This window comes from Melampsora larici-populina (genome assembly GCF_000204055.1).
Source record: "Melampsora larici-populina 98AG31 unplaced genomic scaffold MELLAscaffold_94, whole genome shotgun sequence".
In the NCBI taxonomy this organism is placed as follows: Eukaryota; Fungi; Basidiomycota; class Pucciniomycetes; order Pucciniales; family Melampsoraceae; genus Melampsora; species Melampsora laricis-populina.
Genome location: NW_006768858.1, coordinates 31310 through 59005, shown reverse-complemented (window position 1 = coordinate 59005; position 27696 = coordinate 31310). Strand labels below are relative to the sequence as shown.

General features: G+C 40.4%; 6 protein-coding genes across 6 annotated transcripts; all 6 read left to right on the top strand.

Annotated features, from left to right (window-relative positions):
• Positions 1 to 3458: 3458 nt before the first annotated feature.
• Positions 3459 to 4397, top strand: MELLADRAFT_113774 (uncharacterized protein; the record flags this gene model as incomplete). Its single annotated transcript, XM_007418517.1, has 3 exons — positions 3459 to 3677; positions 3748 to 4036; positions 4213 to 4397. 3 exons carry the CDS (start codon positions 3459 to 3461, stop codon positions 4395 to 4397), a joined length of 693 nt encoding a protein of 230 aa, XP_007418579.1.
• Positions 4398 to 7090: 2693 nt separating this feature from the next.
• MELLADRAFT_96113 (uncharacterized protein) lies at positions 7091 to 8361 on the top strand (the record flags this gene model as incomplete). The annotated part of the gene is made up of 2 exons (XM_007418501.1): positions 7091 to 7470; positions 7551 to 8361. 2 exons carry the CDS (start codon positions 7091 to 7093, stop codon positions 8359 to 8361), a joined length of 1191 nt encoding a protein of 396 aa, XP_007418563.1.
• Positions 8362 to 9253: 892 nt separating this feature from the next.
• MELLADRAFT_96112 (uncharacterized protein) lies at positions 9254 to 10947 on the top strand (the record flags this gene model as incomplete). Its single annotated transcript, XM_007418500.1, has 5 exons — positions 9254 to 9311; positions 9393 to 9449; positions 9536 to 9954; positions 10234 to 10389; positions 10459 to 10947. 5 exons carry the CDS (start codon positions 9254 to 9256, stop codon positions 10945 to 10947), a joined length of 1179 nt encoding a protein of 392 aa, XP_007418562.1.
• A 511-nt stretch (positions 10948 to 11458) lies between these two features.
• On the top strand, positions 11459 to 12297 carry MELLADRAFT_69511 (uncharacterized protein; the record flags this gene model as incomplete). The annotated part of the gene is made up of 2 exons (XM_007418496.1): positions 11459 to 12196; positions 12256 to 12297. 2 exons carry the CDS (start codon positions 11459 to 11461, stop codon positions 12295 to 12297), a joined length of 780 nt encoding a protein of 259 aa, XP_007418558.1.
• Positions 12298 to 16593: 4296 nt separating this feature from the next.
• On the top strand, positions 16594 to 18166 carry MELLADRAFT_113769 (uncharacterized protein; the record flags this gene model as incomplete). The annotated part of the gene is made up of 7 exons (XM_007418518.1): positions 16594 to 16752; positions 16969 to 16987; positions 17069 to 17091; positions 17168 to 17254; positions 17337 to 17459; positions 17562 to 17679; positions 18066 to 18166. 7 exons carry the CDS (start codon positions 16594 to 16596, stop codon positions 18164 to 18166), a joined length of 630 nt encoding a protein of 209 aa, XP_007418580.1.
• An 8889-nt stretch (positions 18167 to 27055) lies between these two features.
• Positions 27056 to 27696, top strand: MELLADRAFT_113768 (uncharacterized protein; the record flags this gene model as incomplete). The annotated part of the gene is made up of 2 exons (XM_007418519.1): positions 27056 to 27284; positions 27356 to 27696. The coding sequence occupies 2 exons, from the start codon at positions 27056 to 27058 to the stop codon at positions 27694 to 27696; spliced, it is 570 nt and encodes a 189-aa protein (XP_007418581.1).

Here is a 27696-nt window from a genome sequence, read left to right as displayed (position 1 = left end):
TCAGACATTGTCTAGACAAGCAAAGATCGAGAGAGAGAAGAAAAAGAATGAAAGTCGGTAAGTATCACTTACGTGGAGTTGAGAAGCGCGCTGTGGTATAAACAAACTTCGGGTCGGTCGTGGTACTACGACTCTGGAGGTTAGCGGGGTGCTCGCTTTGGAAGCGCTCGGGTGATCTTCCTGGAGTAGTTCCAGGAAAAATCGACTCGGCGTATGGCGTAGGTGACGCTGATTGTCTTGATTCCGTGTTGCTGCAATCCGAGATACGCTGAGAGACGGATTTGAATCTAGCACCGTTACCGTCGAGAGCTCCTTCTTCGATCTCGGGTAGTTCTAACTCTATTCCTTTATCTTCCACTAACAAGAAGATAAAGAGAGAGAATAAAAAAATACAGAACAACACAACACAGGAACTCTTGTTAGTGTTTGATGTTTCTTGATAATCTAAACAATGAGATTTCGGTGCAAGTAAACCAAAACACTTACTTAATTAACAGTATCCTGATTTAACTGTCCACAATTGAAATAAATGACAAAAAAAATTGATTTTGGAGAAGGTTGGTCTGATCTAAATAATCAAAAGATAATTTGATTAGTCAACTTATTTTCTGAATAAGCTGATTGATAAATTTTTTGACTTACTCTCTAAAATGATAAGTCAAAGTAGTAGGTTTGTAGAAAAAATATGGTGATCTTTGACCGATTGGTTCAAACTTAAGATAAGTACCAATTAAAAAGGTATGATCGTTAGTTTTTATGTTCAAGTTTAAACGTCAAAGCTTTGGTTACTTACTTTGTAAAAGACTTAACTTCAACGTTCAGAGCACGGTAAGATCTTTTATTAAAAAACAAAACAATTAGATTCTAAACAAAATCAATCAACAATTTACTTAGTAAGTATTGTTCCTTGATTCGGGTTTCCAAGAAATGGAAGAACTTACTCTTTCAACAATAGAATGACTATAAGAAGCAAGATCGATTGATTTATGTTTCCGGGGTAAGATTTAATCAAACCCAAAAAGAAAAACTCGATTATGATTTGATCCTCTGATGGCAATTTCCAAAAAAAAAGATGAGAATCCGAATATAACGATTCAATTGCAGATAATTAAGTTTATGATCTTGGATAAGTTGAGTTAAATCTCCAAAGCTTCCTTTCTATAAGGAAACTCTTGATAAGAAGGTTTGATCAAATTGAAACAAATCTATAATATTATCTTTTAAATTGTCAATTTCAAATAGTTGAATCGATCTTCAAAAAGGTAGTCGACTTCAGATAAACGACAAAAGAAGGAGGGGTTGATCTTTAAACAACCAACGATACAAGAAAACTAGATGGAAAGTAAACGAACTATAAGTTCAATATTCAATCTGATCTTTTATGTATAGCTTTTATATAGAAGATCAAAAAAGATAACTTACTTTCTTGAGACTTATTGATTCTTATTCAAGCAAGAAAGGTGAGAAGAAAATCAACCTAGCCTCAACAAAGATCTAGTATATTTCTAGAATACAATGTGAAGATATCTGATTGGCTTGAGGAAAAACAGTTTTCGTCGTTGAAATTGAATAGTTGGTCTTTTGATGAAATCCTTGGTGGGACAAATGGCCCTGGAGTTCGTAGCGTGAAGCCTACAACTCGTGGGCCAATCAACACCGGTAAGGTTTCCGAAGGGATTAGACGGCAATATCAAATCCGTGGTGTGGTTGTTGACCGAGGTATTTGGTGGGTTGAGGGTTGTGGAACTTGGATATTCCAAATTCGAAAATCAGTTCAGTACTGTCCCGCTGTGGATCCTCGGACCACGCGCGGGGCTTATACTGGTTTAATATATGTAGGTATATGTAATGTAAGTGGCACGTGTTGGCTCTATTACAATACAAAGTATGTGGCTTACACGTGTTTATTTATTCAACACACCACTTTTGAATGTGTAATTCAAATATATAGGATCAACTAATGAGCCAAAGAATTGAAAAAATAAAAAAATAAAAATAAAATGTGAAAATTGGAGGGGGGAAATGATTTATTTCTTTCCTCCAACCTATTCTCCTGATTTTTTGAAAATGCTGAGCTCACTCAGTTTTCAAGTAAAACAGGTCAGAAAAAAAATGTAGATATAAAATAAAACTGATATGTTTTCGTTTTTAATGTTTTTATAAAATAAAAAGATGAGATAACAACTCTAAAAAAAATATAAAGGGTTCAAAAACACGATGAGGCCCCCAAATTGTGAGCTACTAGCGTCTTTTAGGCTAGTAAGTCACTAAAAAAAAGTTGGGAATAATAAACTAGGTTTATTATGCGCGTGAGAAACCTATTTAAAGTTTCTGAACAAGGTTGTAAAGAAGCAGTGGGATCAAATCCGCACTGACTTCAGTTAGATGACCTCTAAACAGAGGATTTTTAGGATACAAATCCAGGGATTAAGGCAAGACAAGAGTCTTCTGGCCGGATAACAATAGACAACTGGCACCCAGTGTCGTGCCCAAGATAACCACACTCTACTCTAGAGTTTTTAAACAAGGGAAATATCACCTAGTGATAATTTGAAGTTCTTTAGACTCTGAACACAGAGGGACTTCCGTGAGTTTAAAGTTTCTCAAGTTATTGAATCCCTTCAATAACTTGAGCAAAACTTCTAGGATCACCTCCTGAAAAAACAGTGAAGTCTTCAAAAGAACTTCTACAAATAACAAAAGCAATGATTCAATTAGAGAAATATACAATGTCTAATGGAAGAGGACAAGGACTCTTATTTGTCTGATTGATGAAGTATTGATAATTTGCTTAAATGTAATGATGATGATAGATTTTCCTGGCGGGTCAGAGAGCTCTTTATATACTCAAAACCCTGAAAATCCTTTATGTACAACTTGTGGTTTGATTACATACTCATTTGACGTATGTAATCATGAATTCTTAATTATTTAATCATTATTTGATTACGCACATGTGTAACTCTTGTGTTACTCATGTGATGCGCACTTGTGAAAGGCATTCTTACATAATGCAACCTTTTAGTTACATTTACATGTATGTACATATGTAATTTCATATGTAACTATATCTAATTACATATGTACTTGGCTCTTGAAACTGAGCCATGAGTTGTAATTATTATTTTTGTTATTTTATAGTTATTTAGGCAGCCCTTTGGTACTAGTAATAGGGCTCAGGGCTGACAGTTTCTTGGCCCTCTTCAACGTGCTTTGTCATTGTACGATGGTTACCAAATGTACAGCAGCAAAACCACCACAGGGCTAGCCAGTGAGTTTACCAAACATTCACTCCCTGCTAAGTAAGCTGATCCTCTTCTTTTGTAGTGCCAGCTCGTAATACTCAAGTAGGCTTTCCGCACCAGAACAAAGTTGTAGGCAACACCTGGAAAAGCCTTGCTCCTGAACAAAAAGCAGTGTTTTATCCACCCTTTTTCAAACGACTTGCTCAAACAATCATGCAGCCTCAACTTGGCATTGAGACTTCAACATTGGTTCAAATTGAAGATGAAGACTCAAATAAACCATTGGACTTGGCACCTTACCTTCCTATTTTCCAAGAGCTTGTCAACATGAATAAAGTCAGGAAGCACTTTGAACGCGGATGCCTTGGTCATTGCCAAGATATTCATATTGAGAAGAAAGGTCGTGCCACAGTAAACAAGATTGTCAAACAAGTGAGTATGCATTTCTATTGTATTCTTTCAGTTTGCACTGTATGTCTGACTAATAACCATTTGTATTCAGCTACATCTAATCAACACCCAATTTGACATCGAGTTCCATCTCCTTGTCTCATCTTTCAATCCAAAAACAAAGCTTGCCAAAGAGCTGTGGACGGAGGAACACAACTCCTGTAACTGGTGGGCCGAGTTAGTCCAAAACGAGCATCATCTACTGGAAAACTTTGCCAAGGAACCTACCAAATGTCCTAGCAACGTATTTAAAAAGCCTAAAGTACGAGCAGCCCCTATCAAAGTGAAGGAGCAGACTTGTTTGCGCACAGAGCTCACGTTACGTCTCAACCAACTTGTCGGTAAGTCTATAGTCATTTGATATTTAAATTTCAGATATCAGCTAAATTATCTCTCTCTGTTACATTGACTTTCTCGGAGGCTCAACTACCTTACCCGCCACGACCTGGAATTGACATTCATCCAAAAGGCGCCAATTCAGATGTACAACTTTGAGCTAAGAAATTTCTTCAAAAAGTATGCCTGCAAGTTCATCGCACTCATGACTGTCAAATCACCAATACCATGCTTGAGAAGGGAGCTGCCCCGGGGAATATGAGCCTTGCAGACGTCCGGCTTTGGCTGGAAGAGATTGCTGAAGGAAGGTATGCAGTAGTTGTAGATACTGAACAGTCTCAGTCTGTTAATGTATCAAATTGGTAAGTCCAAAGCCGCCTTCTTCGAAAGCTTTCATTAAAACCAAAGTATCTACTTGTAGCACACTCTCGTGATTACACAAACAACCAATTATGTTGGGTGATAAAGATGTACATACTCAGGAATCCAAGTCAAAAATTTACAAAAGAAAGTATTTTGCGCTTTTTGTGCTTTCTTGCTTTTCAAGTATAGTTTTGTTCCCATGTGGTTTATATAACCATTTCATACAATGTTATGTAGTTCTTTGATTCCACTTTGATTTCTGAGCACTTTGCTCATTTTGTAAACCCTTTCAACTCTTCAGATATATATACCACAGTTGAAAATAATGAATATAATCATTGCAATTGATATGGGATGAGATTATATATGTAGCTATACATAGTTCATTTGATTTGACAATGCCAAGAGATTGTCACACCAAAATCTTCATGGGGTACCATAAGGTACCATGGTTTGCTGTCTCACCAGTTGGTTTGATTGATTATTGATTGGTGAGCTTGTGGGCCAGTAATTTGCCACCAGCTTGCTAACCTTCACCAGGCACAGGTGCGTGCAAAACCCATCAGTAAGTTCCACCAGCTCACCATCCCACAAGTTACCAAATTAAGTCATGGGTCAACTGAACCACAAGCTGACCACCCTATCCACATATAGTCTTGTGATCACCACCCCGCCAGTCCTTAACCTCGCTCTCACCACCCCACCAGCGCTTAACACTGCAAATATAATGTATTTTTCCAAGGTGAAAAATGATTACATTTATTTCACAAAATGATTAAAAATGCATTAATTCTGCATTAATTCTGCATTTTTCTGCATTAATTCTGCATTATTAATCATTTTGTGCATTAATGTCAATCATTTTTCACCTTGGAAAAATACATTATTTTTGCAGTGTAACCTTGCTCTCACCACCCCACCAGTCCTTAACCTTGCTCACCACTCCACCAGTAGTAAATCACCCATCAAACAACCAATACATCCAATTAAGATGGCTGCACCTCTTACATTTCTTCCTGCTCCACACCAGACCACAATGCTTGAACCCAAAGGAAACCAAACAGCAATGGACAACTATGTTAAGGAGTTTCCAATACCCCACGGCTACAGGATAAACATCACACATTCTTCCAAAGACAAATGTAACATTTGCCACTACAAATGCCATTGAGGCGGAAAACCAACTCGTTGCAAACCCACCAATATCAATCAACCAACTCCACCAACACCGTGTCTGTATTCTTGTAGCCCGTTGACGTGCACACATGGTAGACTTTTGATAGCCACTCAAAAGATCCGACAAAGAGATCCGTGAAGCAGACCCGTGTTCCCCATTGTGATCAACTGAGAGGTTGGCACTCAGTCACACTCAGCTGTTAAAAAACAACCCAAACAATCATATTGCCCTCATATTACCCTGCCTTTTCATGTACCTATCAACATGTTTCAACGTCCGTTTATTAATCAAAAAGCCATTCAAATTTCACTATTCTCCGTTCGGAAATAGCCTCGTAAATTTCCCTACTGCCAAACTACCTCTACATCCCTTTAATGAGATTAATATAAATAATTATGACATGAGTTTCTTGTTATACCACTGAACCCATTTCGAGCCCAAATGCAATTAATTGTACCTGAATATCGTATGAGTTCTTGAGTGTTTCAAAGCTTGGCACATCTCTATATATGGGTATCTTTATATTTGTTTGTGTTTGCCTCATAGTGGGCCAAAACTTCAAGGCTCTTGAGAAGCAAATCGCTTCTTTAATGGTTTCACGGTCACCACTTGAGCAATGTGATGATGTCATTTTGGTCTTTGATTGTTACATCGAGCAGCAAGTCTTAAAGCCACCGGTGGGCACTGGGGTGAAGTCAGATTAAAGGTTTGAGTTGACTGAAATATACATATGTGCACAAGCACCTCAAGATCAATTAGAGGTCCTTCGTCCTTTCAAGCTGCTATTATGACTTGGTTGATTACGTCCACGAGATCATGCGAAGAGTTGATATTGCTTAAATCACCTTCTGCCCGTTCTCACTTGTTTAAATGAAAAGAAATTTGAGATTTGATTCAATGTTTGCTTTGAGGTGGTACTTTGGAAGAAGTGGAAGCCCTTCAAACTATGCCTTGAAGTCGCTGGGCCTTCCGGTGAATCACTATCACTCCGAAGTTGTTTGCGGGTGAAGGGCTACATACAACATCTATATAGAGTGAACGTCTCTGTAGTTATTTTTCATCTTCCAATCAAGGAAGTCATTTCTCTCTGTGCTTTTTTCTTTCATCCTGGCGTATCCTTTGTTATCTCAATAAATAAATCTGAATACTCTGTCTTGCTTTATCGTACTTTTCATACTGAGTTGTGATGTCTTCAAACTCTTCTAAAACTGCTGCCATTCACTCGAAGAGCTTCAAGCGATGGGCTCACGGAGTTAATCTCAATGAGAAGCTGGGAACTGTATCCAGAACCGAAATGATAGCAATTCAGGTGAGTTTGTTCATCTTCTTTGATCTGTGACTAAGTAGATTCACTCTAAGTTTCATTACCTCGTATAAGTCCCTCGTTCGTAGACATCTTTGTGTTTTGATGTGTTGAGAATCCAACATGTCACCTATACCACCATCTTTATCGGCAGACAAACAAACGGGATTACTTGAACGCTTTCCAGTCGACACGCCACTTCCTCACGCGGGCTCTATGACATTAATTGATGTAACAGACTTTGTCAATACGGGTGGTCACTTGAAGAAGGAAGACTTTGGTACCGTGGAAACTGACCTCATGTGCTGGGGTCTTTGTCGATTCTGCTTCAACTGGGAGACCAACCTAGATGATTGTGTAAACCAATTAGCTCGCGAAGTCTTCTGGATCTCCTTTTTCCGTGCGATCAAGTTACGTCCTTATAAATACACGATCAGCCAACACGTTCTCACCCGCGAAATTGTCATCCCGGTATTGTTGAATGAGTTCAATAACCTCTCTTCAAGGTACCGTTTTCAGTGCAGTAGCGTGGAAGTGTTGGAATACCATGACATGGTACATGAAAAAGCGGCCATAATTTTGAGTTCCAATATTATGTGTGTTCTTTTTGATCATGCTGACTGATATTTAAATTTTGCATCCAGGCTTGTAAAGAGTACACTGATTACTTGGCCAGAATGGGTGTACATGAAGCGATTGTTGCGGTGTTCCAGCCAAGAAACTGTTTTATTATGGGCAGTATGTCTAAAGTCAAGATGATAGTCGGTGATGTGATGGTGGATCAGGTGCATGTGGTCATACCTCGATGGTGGTCGGACAAGGCAGTTCGTTTCATGAGAGTGATTGAAGGTCGGATTCAGGCTTTCTCCAACATTAAACATACATTTCCTGGAACCGCTCGTGTGGCTCGTAAATATGTCACCAACAACTCGAATGAATACGGTGTCGTACCCCGTCATCTTCCAGCCGACTTATATAGTGAAGATTTCAAGAACAATTTATTACCTAGCGAGCTTGTGGAACTCAAGATGAAACCAACCGTACTACCTGATAGCAATCAGATGGGATGCATTTTTCCTATGGATGAAGACGAATTCTTTCACCATGAATCCAACTCCGTGGAGAACGAGTATTACTCAAGCGACAACAATGATTCATCTGATGAACTGGATGAGACCAAAACCGACCTTATGCTAAATACTACTCAGGGAGAAACTTGTGAGATCAAGCGGGTCGAAATGCTTATTCAAACTCAAATCTCCAATTTACACAAGAAGATAGATAACACGATCGAGAGTTTCACTGAATTTCAAAGTGTTGTACGTAACAGCCTACCCTTGCACTTGGCGGAACTAGACAAAGCCAGAGAAGACATCACCAATGTCAACAGAAGCCTTGATGAATTAAGAGCTGACTTAATATCCGCTGGTTTGGTCACTAATTCGGCAAAAGCCAATGTGACTACCAATGTTGAAACTGTCTTGTAAACCTGTTTATCACGTGTGCTAGTGTATGATCCATGATTTGTTTACAAAATCATATGCTTAGGTTAAAGGTTGTTGTAGAGTCATGCCTGTTTGTAAGAGTATTCATAGTGGGAGTCTGGTTTGAATTATGTAGTTGGAGCACGTAGGTGTGGCAGGTGGATATATGTGTGTCTGACTGTGATTTTCAACTTGTTGTGGTTCTTGATATGGATTTGGTTATCTTTTTTGGTTACAAGATTATACATGCGTCTTTGGAATATGACTTTGCTTTCCGAGTGAAAAAGTTGCCTGATAATGGTGAGAATCCCATCCTGATCCTTCATTGGGATACCCTGATTTGTTCATTTAGACAGATCTTGAATCACATTTTGAGAACAGTCTGAGCTTGCTACAAAAACGGGTCTTACATATATACATTCATAGCTTATGAAAAATGGTGGGTACATTGCTGTATTTTCTATCCTGTCAAACAAGATAGAAAAAGATCAGCAAGCTTTCTAAAAAGCAAATCTCTACTGGCAAGCCGGTATAGATTGGCGTCTCTTGAGATACGTGGTTTCATTCTCTATGGTTCTGAACAGTAAACTCAAAAAGGCACCCGATGTGCTTTTCTCAAGATGTGTGGTGCGTCTAGGAACAAAAGCTCTCGTACACAGGATGGGTGAGCTGATTTTACAACCCGGTTGTCTGCACAGGAGGTATCAAAGGTTGGAAGAGTTCCTTTCTCTAAAGGTGTGCTTTTATTCATCACCAGTTATCTTGAATGATTTTTCTGAAGAGTGCTTCCGGGGTTAACTCTTTCATCCTTATTTGAATCCGCTCAACCTCAAAAAAGTGTACCTTCCTGAGAATTATGAGTTTTGTACCAACAAATACGCAGTCAACGCCCTCCATGATGAATTCTGGTGGCAAGAAGCAACATTTGGAAGAAAATGACTCAACGAATACTGGTTTGTAAAGTTTTCAACACTGTGGAATTCTTCTAAGCTCGTGCTGATGAAATATGCACCATAACCCTACTGTTTCTTTAGGATTAGGTGAAGAGGGACTTCATGGGGATGAAGATTCAGAAGACGAAGACAGTGATGGTGAGGGATTTGTATCTTACGTAATATAATTCATTATGAGCAAACAATCACGAAGGTGACTGACTGAGGACCTCTTGCTGTTCTAGATGGAGACCTCACACAGGAAGATATCCTCGAAAGAAAAAGAAAAAGACACACCTTCCCGAAAAAACAAACTGAATCAAGGCATCAAAACACTGCTATTGGAAAGGTGGCTCAGGCGCATCTGGTACCAAAAGCGGCAACTCCTTTGGCCAGGGCGATTCATGATTTTGCAAGGATGTTATTGGGGATCCCTCGGAAGGCCAAGAATTCGCTGGTTGTCGATGACGATGCTGCACCTTCGCTACCGGACCCTCCAACGGATGAAGAACCTCATAATTGGGAGTCTCGTAATCAAGTTGGGGAAACATTAATCAGGAATGCTCAAGAGAAGGCAATGAGGAAATACCTTTCAAAAAAGCCTCCCAATTTCAAACCAAATCAAAAGCAAAGGAAGATGGTGGAGAAGGATGCCGCTGAAGCAGTCAGTATCGACAATCCTTAGAGGCCGGTGATCTTTGTTTCTCGAATTGCGTTGGCTCGTCAAACACAATATGCACATCATTTTGGTGCCCAATGCGAGGCAGCGCTTGCGATGGCGGGTTTTCCTCGATGTACCTTTGATTGGAACGCCTCTTATGACTCTCCTTGGAATGCGGCTACATCATCAATTCTCCTGGCTCATTGGGTGAATGCATACAATGCAAATGGAGCAAAAAGTTTTGGGATTTTGAGCTCAGCGAACACACCTCCAAATTGAGAGGAGGTCCTTCGGCGCTGGGTTGGCAATAAAGGTCCTAAATTTAAAGAACAAATTCGTCATGAGGATATGAAGAAAACTGCTGATGGGAAAAAGAATCTACAAGAGAGTGTAAACGTGAAGCAGGGAAGAATAAGACAGAGGCGGAATAAGGAAAAGGTAGCGTACTCACCTTAATGATTTAATGTTTAAGAATCGGAAAACTGACATGTGTTTTTGTTTTGAAAGCTTTACAAGGCACGCTTAAGCGCAGCTCGCAAGCTCTTTGGCAAAGACTCAAACGAGGTTGTGATGCTATCACATCCCGAAATCCATTTGGACGACGAACTGGCCAACGTGAATGATTTTGGAAGCCGTCAAAGACTACGACTTGAATGGAGAAGCGCCGAGTTAGACACATTAATCTCCTTACTTGATCAATTCCACATGAAACGACAGACCCTGCCAAAAACGAAAAGAGCAGCAAAAGCTCTAGTGGAGCGCGGTGCATATGCTCCTGAACCAGATCCCGACCAATGCCCATCAAAAGGTTTTCAGGAGTCTTTGGTGTCCCCTGCGTGGCTAGACTCTCAGGCGGGCCTACTCATTGAAGAATTGAACTTAGATGAAGAAGATCATTTCGATATAAAAGGAGTGATTAAAGACACTTTAGAGGCGTTCAGGGCTCGTGCAAGCGTGGGAGGTCAATCAAGTAGTGGAAGCGCCATGATGTCTTGAAATGTGAACAAAGATGGGTTGAAATCCTGGCTGGCTCTGGATTTATTATGCTTATCTATCAAGTGAATAAAGTTTAGATTTTTGTGCCCTTTGCTGTGTATCCTGATTCCTACCTCTCTCTCCTAATGTGAATCATTTACCTACTGTGAATATAACCCTTTTCCAATTTTTCCTGACGTAAATAGCTCTGTTTTCTCTGTATATAAATTCCAAAACAATTATTATCTTTTTCTTTCAATCATTCTATCCCTTGATGATTACTCTGGACCTTTGTTAAATTCAAAACAGTTTCTAAAGACATAGAATCCATCCAGTGCGCCCAGCACTTTGAGTGATGTTTATTGAGTTGGTTATTACACAGTCCGGTACATGCCTATGTATAAACATGTATCAACAAATATATAGATACTGAGTTTTTCTCGTTTCTTCAGCATCTCCGATCCCGCATTCTTTCTTTGGAGAGTTTTCCTCCTCTTTTTCTTTTCCAAGTCTGCACACTACTACTATCAACATGGCTCGTTTTGGGCCTGATCACTTCCAGTGTACATGTATCCCACTTGGATGCTCTACCCGACAGTTCATCAGGGACGGCGAAACCCACTCTGGTCGCCTATTCCATCGCACAAACTATCCAAGGCACTTGATGGCTTCTCAAGCATGTCCCGCGAACTCATTGCAACAGTCTAGTGAGCTAACGGCTCAAGTCAACCCTGTCGCAACTGTTTGTCCAAGTATAGGACACACTGCGATGCATATCACTGCCCAAGTTCAGGCCGGTCTGAACACAGTCTCAAGGAAAAAACGTCACCGATCGCCCAATGAATCAGAGGGACCTTCCACCTCTTCTAGTTTCCACCGCCAGCAACCAATTCGGAAACATCCTAGACTAGAGAGTAAAGAAATCAACAATAATGAAACTGGCCAATCTCAAACCCACGGAAAACTCACAAGTACCATCCAATATGCGCACAAATTTGACACCAGAGCATTTTATACCTCACGGACCCTCCTCCAGCACACCTCATGTGTCCAATCGATGATTCATGTTTTACACAATTATATCTTGAAGAACCAAGCCGTGAATGCCTGCCAAACATCCCTTCGAATGGAACATCACAAACTCCAGACTCTGCTCGCGAGAACCAATGCTAATTCTGAACCCATCTGGAAAGAAATTCCACTTACGGTTAAGAAGCTTGTCAGCACCTTTCACCTGGATGTCCGTGTTTTGGAGACAGTATCTTGTACGGTGTGCTTTGGCCTCCATGGATCACCACCAACCAATCCCCACCCTAATATTTGTGATAGCTTTCGATTCTCATCAAGCAAACCTTCTCTCCCTCGTTTTAAATGCAAAGCCCCTTTATACAACCCACCGGTCAAGACCTCTTCAAACTTTAAACCTCGTCAAATCTTTTACCACCAGAGTTTCCTTGAATGGCTTTCCAAGATGCTCCACTCGCCCTCTTTTGAAAACAATCTAGATTGTTTGATAAAACAAACTCCTCCCCCTGCCGGAACACTGAAAGATATCTGGGACGGCAAGCTCTGGAAAACTTTCCGTTCCAACGGAAAGGTCTACACCAAAACTGCAGGAATCCTCGTGTTTGGGTTTTACGCTGACTGGTTTTATCCTTACGGAAGTAAACCAGGAAGGCAACACAAAGCAGGAATTCTCCTTCTTATATGCTTTAACCTCCCGCCTCACTTGCGATACCGAGCTGAAAACACCTTCTTATATGGCATCACCCCAAGCCGTCAAGAGCCAAACAGCAAACAGATGAACCTTTTGTTTTGACCTCTCATTGCTGAGCTCCACAAGTTATGGCATGGAATTTGGTTCACCAAGACGTCTCTTTTCCCTGATGGCCGAGTAATTTGGGTTGCTTTATGGCCGCTCATTGGTGATGTGCCTGCGATGAAAAAGATCTCCGGCTTCTCGTCTCACAGTTCTACAAACTTTTGCTCTAGGTGTTATATCACATTGGACAACATTGATGTCGTTGATAGTAAGATCTTTAAACCACGAACAGCGCTCACACATCGACACCAAGTCAAGGCCTGGTTAGATGCACCAACACCAAAACAGAAGGATACTCTGATGAAAGAAAATGGAGCACGTCATTGCGAGTTTTACGAGCTTCCTTATTGGAAGCCGGTTGATTTTGAAACTGTTGACATAATGCATTGTCTTTTCATCGGTCTCTTAGGTGATCTTTCAAATACTTATCTTCAAATCCCGGATGCTGGTAAACTCCTCAAGAAGCAACAAGACACTAAGATTTCCAACGGCGATTACCCTCTCCCAGTCACCCCTCCGCCTCATGGAGAAGATGTCAACATGAGTGATGGTATGCTATCTTGCGCACCTGAAGAAGGTCATGTATCTGGCTCTTCGAACCTTCGAACACAGTACTCACGTGAGGCCAAATCTAAGAGTGAAACCAACAATTCTCACGACAGACACGACAGAAGTCCTTGTAGCGATGCGCGTTCCGATTCTACTTTGCACGGTGTTCCAGGCCCCACCCTTACTCCACATGAGCTTGAATTGTTACATACATGTATATCAGATTCTTTGGTTCCTTCATGGTTAACCCGAGTTCCAACGAAGATAGGAATGCCACATTCTGGCACACCAAAAGCCTCTGAGTGGCTTGTTGTGTACACAGTATATATGGTTCTTGCAATAGTTCCCTATCATCATGAAGCCAAACTCAATTCAGACTCGGCCAAAATCCATTCCGCCATTACTCTTGCGATCCAAATCATCAACATTTCGGTCTCACGCACTCAAACCACAGAAGATCTCAAAACTCTTGATGACCTCCTGGTGCAATACCGAACGCATCTCTTGAAAGCTTGGCCCGGGATCAAATCCAAGCCCAACTTACATTACGCACAGCACATCTCTGCACAATGCAAACTTCTTGGTCCACCATCTTACACGGCAGCTTGGTCTGGTGAGCGCATCATTGGTACACTGATTGCTGCATCCAAAAGCAAACATCGCAGTAAGTTTTTTTCTCCTCCTTTCTGTATCAAAATATCTCATATATTCTGTACTCTTTCTCTCACATACAGGAATAGTCGCCCATACTATGATAAAAAAACACACACAACGGTCATTTTTTCTCAATTTTTTAAGCAACACACCCTCCGAATACGCGGATGAAATTGGTGTTGATATCATCCTATCTACATCTATACCTAAATGGAAACCATACTCGCCACCAGTTGATATCAGACTTTCAATAGAACCTTTACTACAAGCAATGAGCTGCAACTCCACGACTTTATTAAAATCCACCTCTGTTTGGCGTCATGCTGGAAAGTCTTTCAGCACATTTGCTGAACATCGAGGTAATAGCCATGTAGATTTTGTTTGTAACGGACAGCCCGGTTCGGGGGTGATACATCACATAATACTTCCTGAAGGTCACAAGGATCCAATCTTTGTTCTACACGTCTTCTGTGAGCTTGATTCAACCGATAATTTTCGAAGCCCATATCACCAGCTACCGCATCTACATGCCAGATTATTGTATACAGACTGTTATCTCAAATCTGTCCTCAAAAAAGATCTATTTGGACATTGCGCCGCACTTCATAATTCCACCGGCAAGTTTGGCATTAATAAGGCAACGGTTTCGTTGGTCAGCCTTCGCAGCATGGCGAGTAGTTTCACACAATCATAATGATATTGCAATCATCAAGCTGACAGATATTGTTTTGCAGGGAATCTCCGATATGACCACAGATGACTGATGTCTCATGATTTCTGCACATTATATATACACACAAGCTGATAATTCCTGATTGTGCTGCTTGCTAGGACACATGTAAAGATTCAATATATACAAGTCATCTTTATTTTGAGAAAGTAAATTGAAGATTGAAAAAATGGCACACATGTTTTGATTCATTACAAAAGTGAGAGATAAGCTAAATAAGTGAATTTTCGATTTGAGATGGTAAGGTGTTTAAGAGGCTTGAAACAGACTTTATGTTGAGTGAGACCTTTTCTTCAGCTGTTAAAGTTGAAAGGAAGATTGGGTCATAGCAGTTTTCCGGGAGCCCTCTACAAACTGGAGCATGAGGGTCATTACGCGTAGCGCTAGTGCGACACTGATCAAAGCGCTGGCCCGCACGCATTGGACCGTTCTTGGATGAGCAGTATTTGTAAGAAACTTGATCAAGTTGATGTAGAACATCGGTATATTGGTGGCTGCGCCAGACCAGGCCAACCAATGGGTGATGTGTGTCTTCGGGGTCCCACTCTGTATCAGAACAACAGTCGTGGTGAGGTAAAATCTCGGATGCTTCATTTGCCAGTTTTTCTCGAACTAGAAGGCGAGTAAGTGAATCTTGACGGTATTGAAATAGTTAAAGAAATATGTTCACATATTAGCACACAGTTGGCAAAATGGTAAGATAAATCCTGAGCTTACCGTCCGCTTCTTATGTTGCATCTCTTTTTGTAGATTCTTCTGAGGAGATCGCCGACCCTGGCGGATCTCTTCAGCATGTCCACGCATCCATCTGAGTACTATTCCAATACAAATAGCTTCGGTGTTGTGGGCGGGAGTAATGCCACTTTTCTTGAATGCGCCTTGCGTCTCGGCATATCTCCAATGCTTGACAAGGAAAATTGCTATGGTTTGATTCCAAGGATCCTTGTCAGGTGATTTCCAATCAAACGTCAGTCTAGGAATTCCATTCTTTTGCAAGTCGGCAAGTATAAGGGCTTTGAATCAATAGAGTTTTTCCTGACTTGCGTCGACATCAACAGAACTCGAATGTGTCGCAAAAACCACGTAATCAGACATGATCTCGTTTTGACTCAGAGGCCGTAGCTGGCGGCGTTCATCAAGGCTAGGCTCTGGAGGATAGGTCTTTGTCATTTTGTCGTAACCAATCACATATCTGGTAAAGCTTGCTATTGATTGGCAAATGACTTCAGTCGACTTTGGAAGCAGATCATAAACTGAAGCATTCAGAGCTTTGACTGAGGTGACCATAGCCCCTTTCTTCCAAAGGTGAGAGGCTCGAGCTGCAAAAAGAATACACTGTTAAGAGGAAAGCATTTACTCGATGTGAGATGGAAAAAAAGGTTCAATAACAAACACATCTATAAGTCCTTTGGGTGTGATATTGATCCAATTGTATTTGAAGGACACCGGAAATCGATTGCTGAGCTTTTGGTAGTGATCAAGAAACACATTAACTCATATAAAAAGAGGACTGGAAATCAAGTAGGCTCAAGGGCTTTCGTCAGTCCTTTGTTAAGGAGGTGTTAGCTTGAATTGGGAGGCTTTCTTTTAGAGATCAGATATGCCTTTTGAGCACGACACCGATGAATTCTTGCTATCACCTGTAGAGGAAATAAAAAAAGGATGACTGCTCCCCTTCATCTGCAATCCATTTAGTCATTCGGTAAGTATTTGACTGATAATGTTACAAAGGGTACTCAGCAACACCCTCGGTCAAAATTCAATCAAAAGAGTTTCAGATCTCTTCCGAAACTCTTCGTGTGTGCACGTCGACGTGCTCCGACAGTACAGACACGGTGCAACACAACCCACCCGGTCAATCAAGATTCAATGTCCAATCTGCCTCACCGCCCGGTTTGATGCGGGTACCAACATGTGGAATCTATTTCATGTGCAATTGGGTCACAATCATGGGCCAATGATTGCACCATCTGACTTGGAACACCCTCCACCACCTGATTCTAAGCCAACAACTTCAAGCATCATCAAAGCTACTGACATCAATAGTGTAGGACAATCTCTCACCCCTGCTGTGAATTCCTGTTCTTAATTTCCCGATTTCTTGTTTTCTTGCTTTCTCACTTTCCTTCGCACGGATATACTGATTTTTCAATTATTGAACAATTGCTTTAAAGGTGGACACCTTTCCACAGGAGATTAAGACTTGTGCATTGCATATTTTGCAACTGACACCCAACAGACAAAACATGGTTTTGCTGGAGCTTGACTTGGTATTGGATTGATACAGTGCCATGCGTTCAACTATTGTAAGTATCCACTTTCATGACTTATATTTGAAAACAAGGTTCACTTACATTTGTTTCAGAGTCCCCCATTGGTTGATGAAGCGGGTTTGAATAACAAGGAACTTGTAAGCTGTTAGCTGTTCTCTGCATTCAACCACAAAACTCTCATTACATACACACTCACTGATTTTTTCTTTACAGAACCTTGCCCTCCAATTCTTGAATGACAGTCGCTTACAAGACCGAGTAGGGGATTTGATTTTGGGAGGCGCGAATGACACAAACATGGTCAGTTTATTTGCATGGTCAATATTGATTCTTCAAATTCACTTTCCCAAATCAACTCATCTGATTGTACTTCGTTTGGTAGAAGAAGACCATAACCATCAATAATGTGATCCAAGACTTTGAAGACGAGCCTGTGCCTAAAGATAAAGGAGTTCAAGCACCAATTGGGGTAGCGGAAGCCAATTCTTGTGCTGATGCAAACATTGTGAGTTATCATTTAGATTCATTCCACGCTTCACCATATACACTTTCCCGTGAGGTATTCTCTTGAAGGAGGCTGAAGTTGCTATCTTGTATCTCATCTCAGGCAAGTATCACAAATTTGGTCTCCAAGCAAGCATCTACAAGCGCTTTGATTGATGATAGAGCACCTATCAAGAAAAATAAGAAGCAATTGATGGATGATAGAGCACCTATCAAGAAAGGTAAGAAGCAAGTTAGAGCAAAGAGATTTCCCCCTTCAATTGATTGTACTACTCCTTGCATCACTCGGTCATAAATCCATACTTGACACTTATCAACTTGACACTTTATCTCTGGTATTGCAAGGCAAACTTAGCATTATTGTGTTATGATGTTTTCATGTTGTATAGCAACCATTAGCAAATGTAGGGTTTCTTGTCGCAAAACCTGTGTATTCCTCAATTTCTTGAATTCGCATTGTTCTCTATCTATTGTCACCCATCTTATTCTATAACAACCCAATCCATAAACTGTTAGCTATGTTTAGATTTTGGGTGGGGGGTTTTGGCGCAATGATTTGTATAGCTTTCTTGATAAGTTTCTCACTTGAAATCAAAATCAACAACAGTAGTTGCTTATCATCTGACACAAAACTCACATGTGAAATTGAGAAAAAATATTAGTAATGGGATCTTTTCATGGGTGTTTGGATATTTTGAGGCTCAATGACAAGAGTAGGAAGTTTTTAACAAGGATATATTAGCGAATCAATTAATCTGTTCAGTTTAATCAACGTTCTGACACAAAAACTGAAATACTCTTTGTTATGATTTGCAAATAAGTGGTAAGTCCTCATCCTTGTTGATTAAATGAATTTATACCGGGGTGTCTCAACATGTGAGTCTTGTTATGCATCGTGAATGGAGTCATGGAAGACTTTTATCTGAGACGCAGTGCTCAAGAGGAAGTCTTTTAGTTTTTGCTTTTGAGTGCAGTTAAAGTGAGCTCTTCATGCAATACCATGAAGATATCATTGTGTGTGTGACTCGTGAGTTACATCATGCAATATCCATAATTACTGTAGTTTGATTGTGGATTGAGCAAGGAATATCCACAGGAGGTGTTTATATTTTGATATGATCAAAAGAACCACTTGATGAAAGATGTGATGAAAGAAGCATATCAAATTCTTTTTCAGTTGGCTCACTGCCATTTAACAAAGAAAACAACCCGATAAAAGATGTGATGGTTAAGAGAATATTCAATTTATTTCAGTTGGCTCACTGCCACTGAACAAAAACAATACCTCTCTATAAAAAAGATGTGATGAAGAAAAGAGAATATTTGGTTTATTTCTGTTGGCTCACTGCCATTGAACAAAGAGAATAACTCAATAGAAGATGTGATGGAAAAAAGAAGATGTTTGATTTATTTATGTTGGCTCACTGCCATTGAACAAAAAGAATACCTGTATAAAAAAAAGATGAGATGAAAAAAGAGACTACAGTTGCTCCAGTCTAGTCACAACCAGACTTGCTCCGCAAAATCAAAAATTGATTACACAAATTTATACACAAAATCTCTAGTGATAAAACCTATGTAATAAGTCATTTTTGGGCTAAATGGGGGGTGTTTGTGCCAGAAATGACTTATCAAGTCAATCAGCTTGGCCGATTTTTTTTCAAACACTTTTTTTCCCAAGACCTCAACATTTGGGTCTAGGTACTTAAGAGGCCTAATATTAAGTACTTAAGTACTTGACTCAAGTATTTAAGTAGTTAAGTCGAGTATTCAAATACTCAGGTAACCCCTTAGCTTGGTACTCAAGTACCCTGAGACATACCAGTCCGAGCACCTCTCATCGCGCCTTCGTCGCACCTCATTTGGTGCAAAACAGCATATTTTGTGTATGAATTTTGTATAACATTTGTGTATAGATAACCAGGATAACATTCTCGTATATAGATTCACCATCATAAGAAGAGAATATAGTAAAAAATCAAGGGTTACAAATGAAATCAAGATTTAAGGCAGAATTACGTGGAATACATTGGTGAGAAAAATATTACTTGTCTTTGGCCAAGTTTTCAGCTTGCAGTCCAGTGAAACCATCTCTGAATTTCCATCAAAAGACATGCATCAGCAAATGTTGATGAGACAAGATGAGAAAAATCAAACATACCAATAGGTACTCATATGACAATCAACCTTTTGAAAATACTTTTGGATTGTCAATACCGGACAGCACTTGCGGATCTGCTCAAAGAGAGCCTGGCAATCCTTGAATGTGGTGCATTTGAAGCTGTTGGTTTGATAATCTGTGATCCAAAAAGATCACTCAAATACACTAATTAGTTAGTATTCAATGAAAACACTTACAATGCTTGATGAAAGACCAGTAGAGCTTGATTGGGTTGAGCTCACAGTGGAACTTTGGCTAGAACAAGCATACATGCCCAGCTTCCTCAATGACCATCTGAAGCAAAGGCTTCTCATTCGCAAAATCCGACTGCAGGCTCAAGATCTTCGAAGCACAGCAGTATGGATCATTGGAGCCATTGATGGAGGGTGACTGGGGTTTCCCCCTTCTCATAAGCTTCTTATGCCTCTTTTTCACATTGTAATCGGGATTCTCGAGCAGCTAGATCATGTTAAGTGGCAGATAGTTTAAATCTTGCACAGTGTAAGACAGGTTTGTTACCTGCTTCTTTAGCTCTGGCTTCGTAGAGGTCCCACAAGCCACACTTGGCTAGGATACATTGAATGCCCTTGTTTTTACCAGCAAGTTTTGCATCAGGATAGTCAGCAGGATAGACCATGGACTGAGGAAGTCCTTGACGTTTGATAGGAATCCTAGGGTTGGGGTTGGGATCTCAGTATCTTGTATTGGTGATTTCTTGCCACCGGGATTAAGATTCATGTTGGAGACTCGGAGAGCAGAGGGTCCGTAAGACTTGTGCGCAGAAGAACAATCAAAGATAAAAACACCCTGTGCTTTGGGGAGAAGGTACTGAAAGATAGGAATCACTCGGTTTTTGACTTGATTGATTAGTTGTGTGCAATCCCACCAAGGATCACCTTTGGATCCGGGGTAAGTAACCACTGCAGCATCAGTAAATGGAGGTAAAGAGAGTTGTGCGTGTTCATCTTGATCTTGAGATGTAATTTCCAGTTGGCCAGTGCTGTTGGCTGGCGTGATCCAGTCCAAATCATGGATAGGTCGTCCGTTGCTCTTCTTACGCAATTCTTGAACATTGTCTTTGAACCACGCTCGCTTTAATTGTTTGTTGGAATGGACTGTTGACTCATCGTGGAAAAGGAAAACTGTCTCCTTCTGATCTTGAAGCAGAAGAGGATCTGGAGCAATTGAGAACTCCAGAACCTTGCCATGATAAGTTCAAAAGCGCTTTTGAAGCTCAGCCACCATCTCAAGATATTTATGGCGGTATTCAACCACATCAGGCTGTTCATGCCCATCAAAGTACAATCCTTTACTGTACTTGTGTGAAATCCCAAAGAATGAAGCCAATGATTCAAAGTCTTGATACAGATTGTCTTGTTGATGCCATGCTCAGGTAAGGCAATGGTGTTGACATGGTGAAGCAAAGATAAAGGGGTGAGCTGGTAATTAAGAACATCATGATACGACAATGTTTACAAACCATCATTCTAGAAAGAGGAGAAGAGAATATGAAAAACAAACATACCTCTCCAGGTTTTTTAGATATAGCCCAGGTATGAAGTGAGTCAAATAACTTTCTATCATCAAGCATTGATTTATGTGATGAAGCAAACCCTCGCTGACTTGCGATTAACTCTTTCAATCTAGAGACGTTCACAGCTTGCTGTTGGATTTTTTCGGCTCGACTGACTCCTGTGGTTGGTTGATGGGAAGACTTTTGATTTAAGGGTTGTCTACGAATTGATGAGGCCGCAGTTAGGATCGAAGCAGTGACAGAAGGATCTTTTTCACCATTGATGGTGAGTTCAAGTGGTCGTTGATTGAATTCTCAAAGATTGTCAATGATAGAAGCTGGATATTTGAAGTGACAATTGGCTTTTGCTTCTTTATGATACTTATCTTCAATAAATCTGATATCTGCATCTAACTCATCATATTGGTCTTGAGCTGCTTGCTTGATTTTTTGAGGCAATGAAAGTTTGGTCTTGCTAGATTGATAACATTTGAAACACTCTTTGATCCATGAGTTTGATACTACTACATTAAATACATTGACTTCAGTTTCATTTTTGGTGTTATCTTCATCAGAATCAGACGTATCAGATAATTCAATTGCATCGTTATGATCATCGTGGGCAGAGGTTTCAAAGGTGTCAGTTGGAAGAATTCCGGGTGATGCTGGAGGAGATGAAGACAGAGCTGGAGAGGGAGCTGGGGCTGGTTGACAAGTAAGCCAGTTGTTAAAGTTAAACACCCTGGTTGACTTTCCGCGAGCTTTTTCTCGATTGATTTGGTATCGTCTTTGTGTTTCTTTTGGTAGTTTATGTGGTACAAGCTTCTTTGAATTTGGTTGAACACAAGGCTTCTTATAGCCTTTGAGGATATGACCAGTCTTGGTTTTGCGTTTACCAAGATCTGGTTGATGGATGAAAGGGCGAGTAAAAACTGAGAACAAAGCATTGTTGACAAGCTCATTGTCACATGCTTTTTCATCCAAAGAATCGGCAATTCCAGCTTGTGTGTAGAGTGGAATGTCCAAGGGGTCCATATTGTCCTCTTGAGTTAGATAATCAAGATTTAAAGGCATCCAGTAGAGCCCGGGAGGTTGAAGGATGACCAATTGAGGAGGTTGGAGGGTCTGTGATTCCTCAACTTCAGAATTGGAGTCGACGTGAATCATGATAGGAGGGTGAGATGATACAATCTCTGATTCATTTCTAGATATGGAATCAATATCCGGATCAACGGTGAGCTCTTGATCTTCCGAATTGGAGATGACCCTGATTTGTTTTTCCAGTTTGGTCTTGCAAACCTTCTTCCAGCGTTGTGCTTGAGATTTTGAAGCTTTGCTTTTCTTTGGCATGATTACATATGTACATACAAAGTTTTTGAATCAAAAGCGGGGATGGAACAATGAGGAATGCAATGATAGGGTGGTGTAAGGAACCTTTGCCAAAAAAAAACCCTGCGAAAAAAATTTTGGGTATTACTGGGACCCCCAACATTTGGGTCCCGGGGCCGGGGCCAGGGCAAGGCTCTGGTTGTGACTAGACTGGAGCAACTGTATTTGGTTTATTTCTGTTGGCTCACTGCCATTGAACAAAAAGAATCACTCAATAAATAATGAAGATTTAAATGGTCATGGAGATTGGTTTTGGCTGATAAAGAAATTCATCAGACTGGTGTTTATATAGAAAAATTGAATGCTATTGATTTTGACTGAAAGCTCTCTGAAGCAACCGCAAACTCTCCATATCACTTTCAAGCTATTGCTTTTGTTTTCAGTTCAAACCTTTTTGGTGCAATTGCCAGCTAAAATGCCCTATCAGCCCAGGTTAAAAATCAAAAGCATAGACTGCTTTTTCTTATGATCCTCTGCAAATCAAAGGGCTCAAAAGGTACATAGAATATGCAAATTTCAAAAGTCTGATTTCTTCAATCTTAAATGGCTCAAAGATTGATGTATGTTGAGCGACCCAACAGTTGAGATTATTGGTAGGATGTCTAGACTTTCTGTGGGAAATTCTAGACATTGTTCTACTTTTTATATCTAGCCTTATGATTGATTTCAAGCGCTCATGGTTTGTTGAGACACACAATTGCAGTCCTTAATGGGATGTTAAGTCTTGACAAGGGTGCAAATTACAATATTTGATATATTTTAAAACTGAGATTTGAGTAGCAAGTCCCAACAAGGAAGAATTCCTGATTTGAGACACAGCGCTCAAATGAATAAAAGTATTTCAATCTGTGCATTAGAATGACTTTAAACTGGGAGGTCTTGATATAGTCAGAATCTGTCAATGTGCAAGTCTCATTATGCATTGTGTCATGAAAGACTTTTATCTGAGACTTAGTGCTCTAATAAAAGTCGTTTTTGATTTTGAGTTCAGTTAAAGCAGGCTCTTCATGCAATACCATGAAGATATCAATGTGTGAGTTACATCATTTATAGTCAAAGCCATTTGTCTGATATTTAATCTGTTTCTTTAAATACTTCATCTGAGCAATTATCAAAAGCAGAAGTGTAACGATGTGGCAAGTGATTGGAGTAAGCAGCAATAGCTATCCAGTTGGATAAAAGGCCAAGTTTCACATGTGAATGAATTACTTGACCTTCATTCTTACAAAAGGTTGAAAGACTATCCAAATTGGTCAGACTGGCCTCGGATTTTTCCGGACCTTATCATGCGTGACTCAAAAAATATCATTTGCTTGCTCAACGTATAACTTTTTAAAAAATGCTCAACATTAAACTTTTTGAAAAGGCCGAACTTTTACTTTTTGAAAAAGGTAAATGATTGTTTTGACTAAATCCAATTGGGCCTGTCAAAATGCAAATGTCACCCATCACCCCTCTTTGGCAATTGATGTCTGTATTGATACAAAATCTCCTTTGAGAAGTACTTTCCATCGCTTATGTAAACATTTTCTTAGGGCGTGAATGGCCTGAAGAATAGTCCTTGAAAATTAAAAGCCGTTGTTGATTTGCAATGATCTGACTGAAGCAACCGTTTTTACACTACAAAGAACATGTTTTCTGGGCAGAAAACGCAAATATTGATATTCAAAACCATTGGGCGGTCAGGAGAAGGGCAAGAAATACAGAAAAATATGGATATTTTTCCTGGTGTTGAGAGCTTCAAGCTGAGTATTTTTGTGTATTTTTAGAGGGCATATTGTTGAATGTACTAAGAAAAACCCCATATGCATCAGATGTACACCTGTAACCGATGCTGGAATTCAGTTCCTCAGATTGGAGAGGACAATTTGAATTCTACAAATGCTCATAAAATTTGCAATTCTTGGTCAAAAGACTCACTTTTAGGCTCATTAGGAAGCCAAAGTCTCTCTGTAAATGTCTTAATAATGATTCAGGCAGTTTGAGCTGAACTTTCCACTTTTTTTAGCCAACCAAGATTGTACCTTCAATTGGGCTAATCCATTGGAAGTGTTACGTGATGTAAAGCCAGCATATGTCGCGGAAAGAATTGGCATGTGCAAAGAGTACACTTGGTGGATATTGCAGGTGAGTTTGATTATTCCCATTGTTTGTCTCAGTCAGGTGCTGTTACAGCTTTTCTAAATAACACATTTTATGAAACAGGACAATCACAGCAGGCGATTGATTTCTGTGCATGTCAGAGTGATCAAGGTAGGTTGATTCAGATGGGGTATCTGGGAGCTTCACCATTACATCCCAGGACAGCGTTCAATTTGGGTTTTCTTTGGACACATCACATCCTTTGGAAATGGTGCTGTGTACGAACAGAACCGTTTTCGCATGCTATTGACAAAGTGCTTGATGCTTTCTGGCCGGTAATCACCTCACAGAAATAAAACCAGGTGAGATCAAGATTTATGTCCTCAGCCTCCCCAGTAGATAGATCTGACAGCGGGGCTTCTTATGAAGCCACAGGACTGGAGAAAGCCTTTAGGTGCAGCTTCAGATGCTTATCGCAGGTTAATCACAGCAGTCCGCCAGAAGGAAATGGGATTGTTAAAACTTGATGAGCTGGCTAAACTCGCGGCCAACTGCCTGTGATGCTTTGGACCACCAGCACCGGATACCACAACTGAACTTTGTGAGCCTGACTTTGTATACTGTTGTGACAATAATTTTCAGCAAAGGAGACACCTGGCAGCAAGTGTACCTATTCCGGGGTACAATCCCCCAGCACCAGAGCTCTTCATGGAACCTTCCAAAGTTGAAGAAATGGCTGAGGTAATAAGAAATTCCATATCACTTTGGCCACTTTGGGACTTACATACATTCAATCAAAAACTTCATTCTTATGTAGGATCCATGTACAGCTCAGCACACAGCAGCTGACAATGTGCGGGACAAGAATCATTGGGGCGGAAATGACAATACAGGCTTGCTGGGCATGGCATGTCACCACGACCATATACTTAAATTTGCAAACATAAAGCAAAGTGGCAAAAAGTGCTTTTATTTGCTCATAATCTAATATACATACTCTTTTGTATTGATATGAAGCTTTTATGTGTTTTCTGTTTTTCTAGGAGCTACTTTGCAATCACATTGGTGGATTGGTTGCTTAAAGTGACCAAAACCCAAGGACTACATGCAAACAAAGTTGCAATACTTTATGATATAGGGTGTAACATTGAGAAGGGAATCCTAAAGGTTAGTCTTTTCAATTTCCTAATGTATGACATCTCTGATTGTTTGAGTCAAAACCAACGCAAACAATTTGCTAGAGCAAGGGCCAAAGGTTGGCTCAAGTTTGGCACTAGCGTGTTTCACGCTTTTGTGCATGAATGGTCATGTCAATTGGCTTAGAACCCTTGACTGAACGCAGGGTGGGGCTTGTCAGATGGAGAAGGCCTCGAAAAAAATTGGTCTTTCTTATCTCCACTTATATCACCGCTGCGCTACTCCACCGCCCAACATTGACTCAAAAGTCTTAATCTTTGGGCTCTTCATTTCAATCATCAAAATTGACATGATGCAGGTTTGTGGCTTATGAGCTTCTGCCATGAGAGCATTTGTCTATGTTCTGATATACCAATACCAATACGATTGTACAATCTATCACAGTACAATCATTGGGATTGCATATAAGGAAAGCCAAGATTCGACTTTTCGACGCTCAGAGCTTGTTGGACCAGCTGTTGGCTCAGCACAGGCATACCTTGGAGTACTTCAGTGGTCAGTGGGATAAACAGAGGTGAGCTCAGATGGATGTGATCAGCCAGACAGCCGCGGAGAAAATGAAGCGTATGATTGTACTGCTTGATCTGGAGGAGAAGCTCATTGAAACTTGGTGGGAAATCTCTCAATCTCTTTATCACGCATTCAATAACCCACCCTTTTAATTGACTTTTGTTTATGTATGTGTCTTTCTAGGGAGTCCCTCAAAAAATTCAAACTGAAAAGGGTTTGATTTCAAACCGGACATGAAAAAGAGGATCTGCTTAATATACCAAAATCACTGTTAAACCTGGAGACTCAGATTCAGAATGCAGTATACAAACTGGGGTCAAGAGAGTTCTTGGAGCTGACTGGCCATTCAGGTGACTTTTCTTGCCATGATGAGGGCTTTTTGGCCTATCATGACTGATTATACATACATCTAACATCTTCAGATGACCGAGCAAAACCGTTATTAACTCTTCAGGTAGCCAAAAGCAAGTTGTAAGAGGCAAGGGTTGGTGTCATTGAGGATCAACACCGTTCTGAGCAAAGCACTGGTGAGTTGGTCATCCCAAGACCGTGTGTACAGTGTTCACTGACATGGAATGTATACTGCAGGAACAACCAGCCAGACTCGTTTGAACGACATAAAGTCACAAAAGAACAAGATCTTTGAAACAAAATACAATTCCTACCATCGCCGCATCAAGGACTATAACAATCTTTTACTCCCACACCTCTCATTGAAGACCCTTCCTTTGCCGAGGTTGAGAAAATGGATCTATCAGACCTGTTTTGGTCTGGTGGATCAACTCTCAGTCATCTAGGTGAGCCATGGGCAAGTGACTTGCCCACACGTGAAGGAATCCAATTCTTTTTGAATCTATGCTCATTGCAAGAAGAGTTATGTCGGCTCGCATGCAAGGCGCAACAGTTGACACAGTGGGCATTAGAATACCAGGCAAACATTGACTCTGTCAACACACAGAATGTTGGTGGCTTAGGTGAATTGACAATCTGCTCATGTGTAATGTGATATTGAAAATTCAGCTGATCATCTCTGTTCCTGAAATAGATGAGAGACACACCATCACAGTCTGTTTACATGCGGGGCTGCAAAAGGAGGTGTGTCAGCTTTGGTTTCACTGGAATGCAGATTTAGTTAATGCGTTCAGGTCAACAGCAATCTATCTTCCCAGCCGTGACCAATTGGCACACGATCAGGAGCTTGTCACTCAATGGAAAGGCCTCATGGAAGGACTATTTGGACACTGGGAACCAATTTTAACCAGAGTTGCTGTTGGAGAAGAAGAAGATTACGGTATTGCTGCAGCAGATGAGGCTGAAGCAGAAGAGAACTGTCTAATGACTTCTGAGAATTTTGACATGATTGAGGATGACTATTGCAATACATAA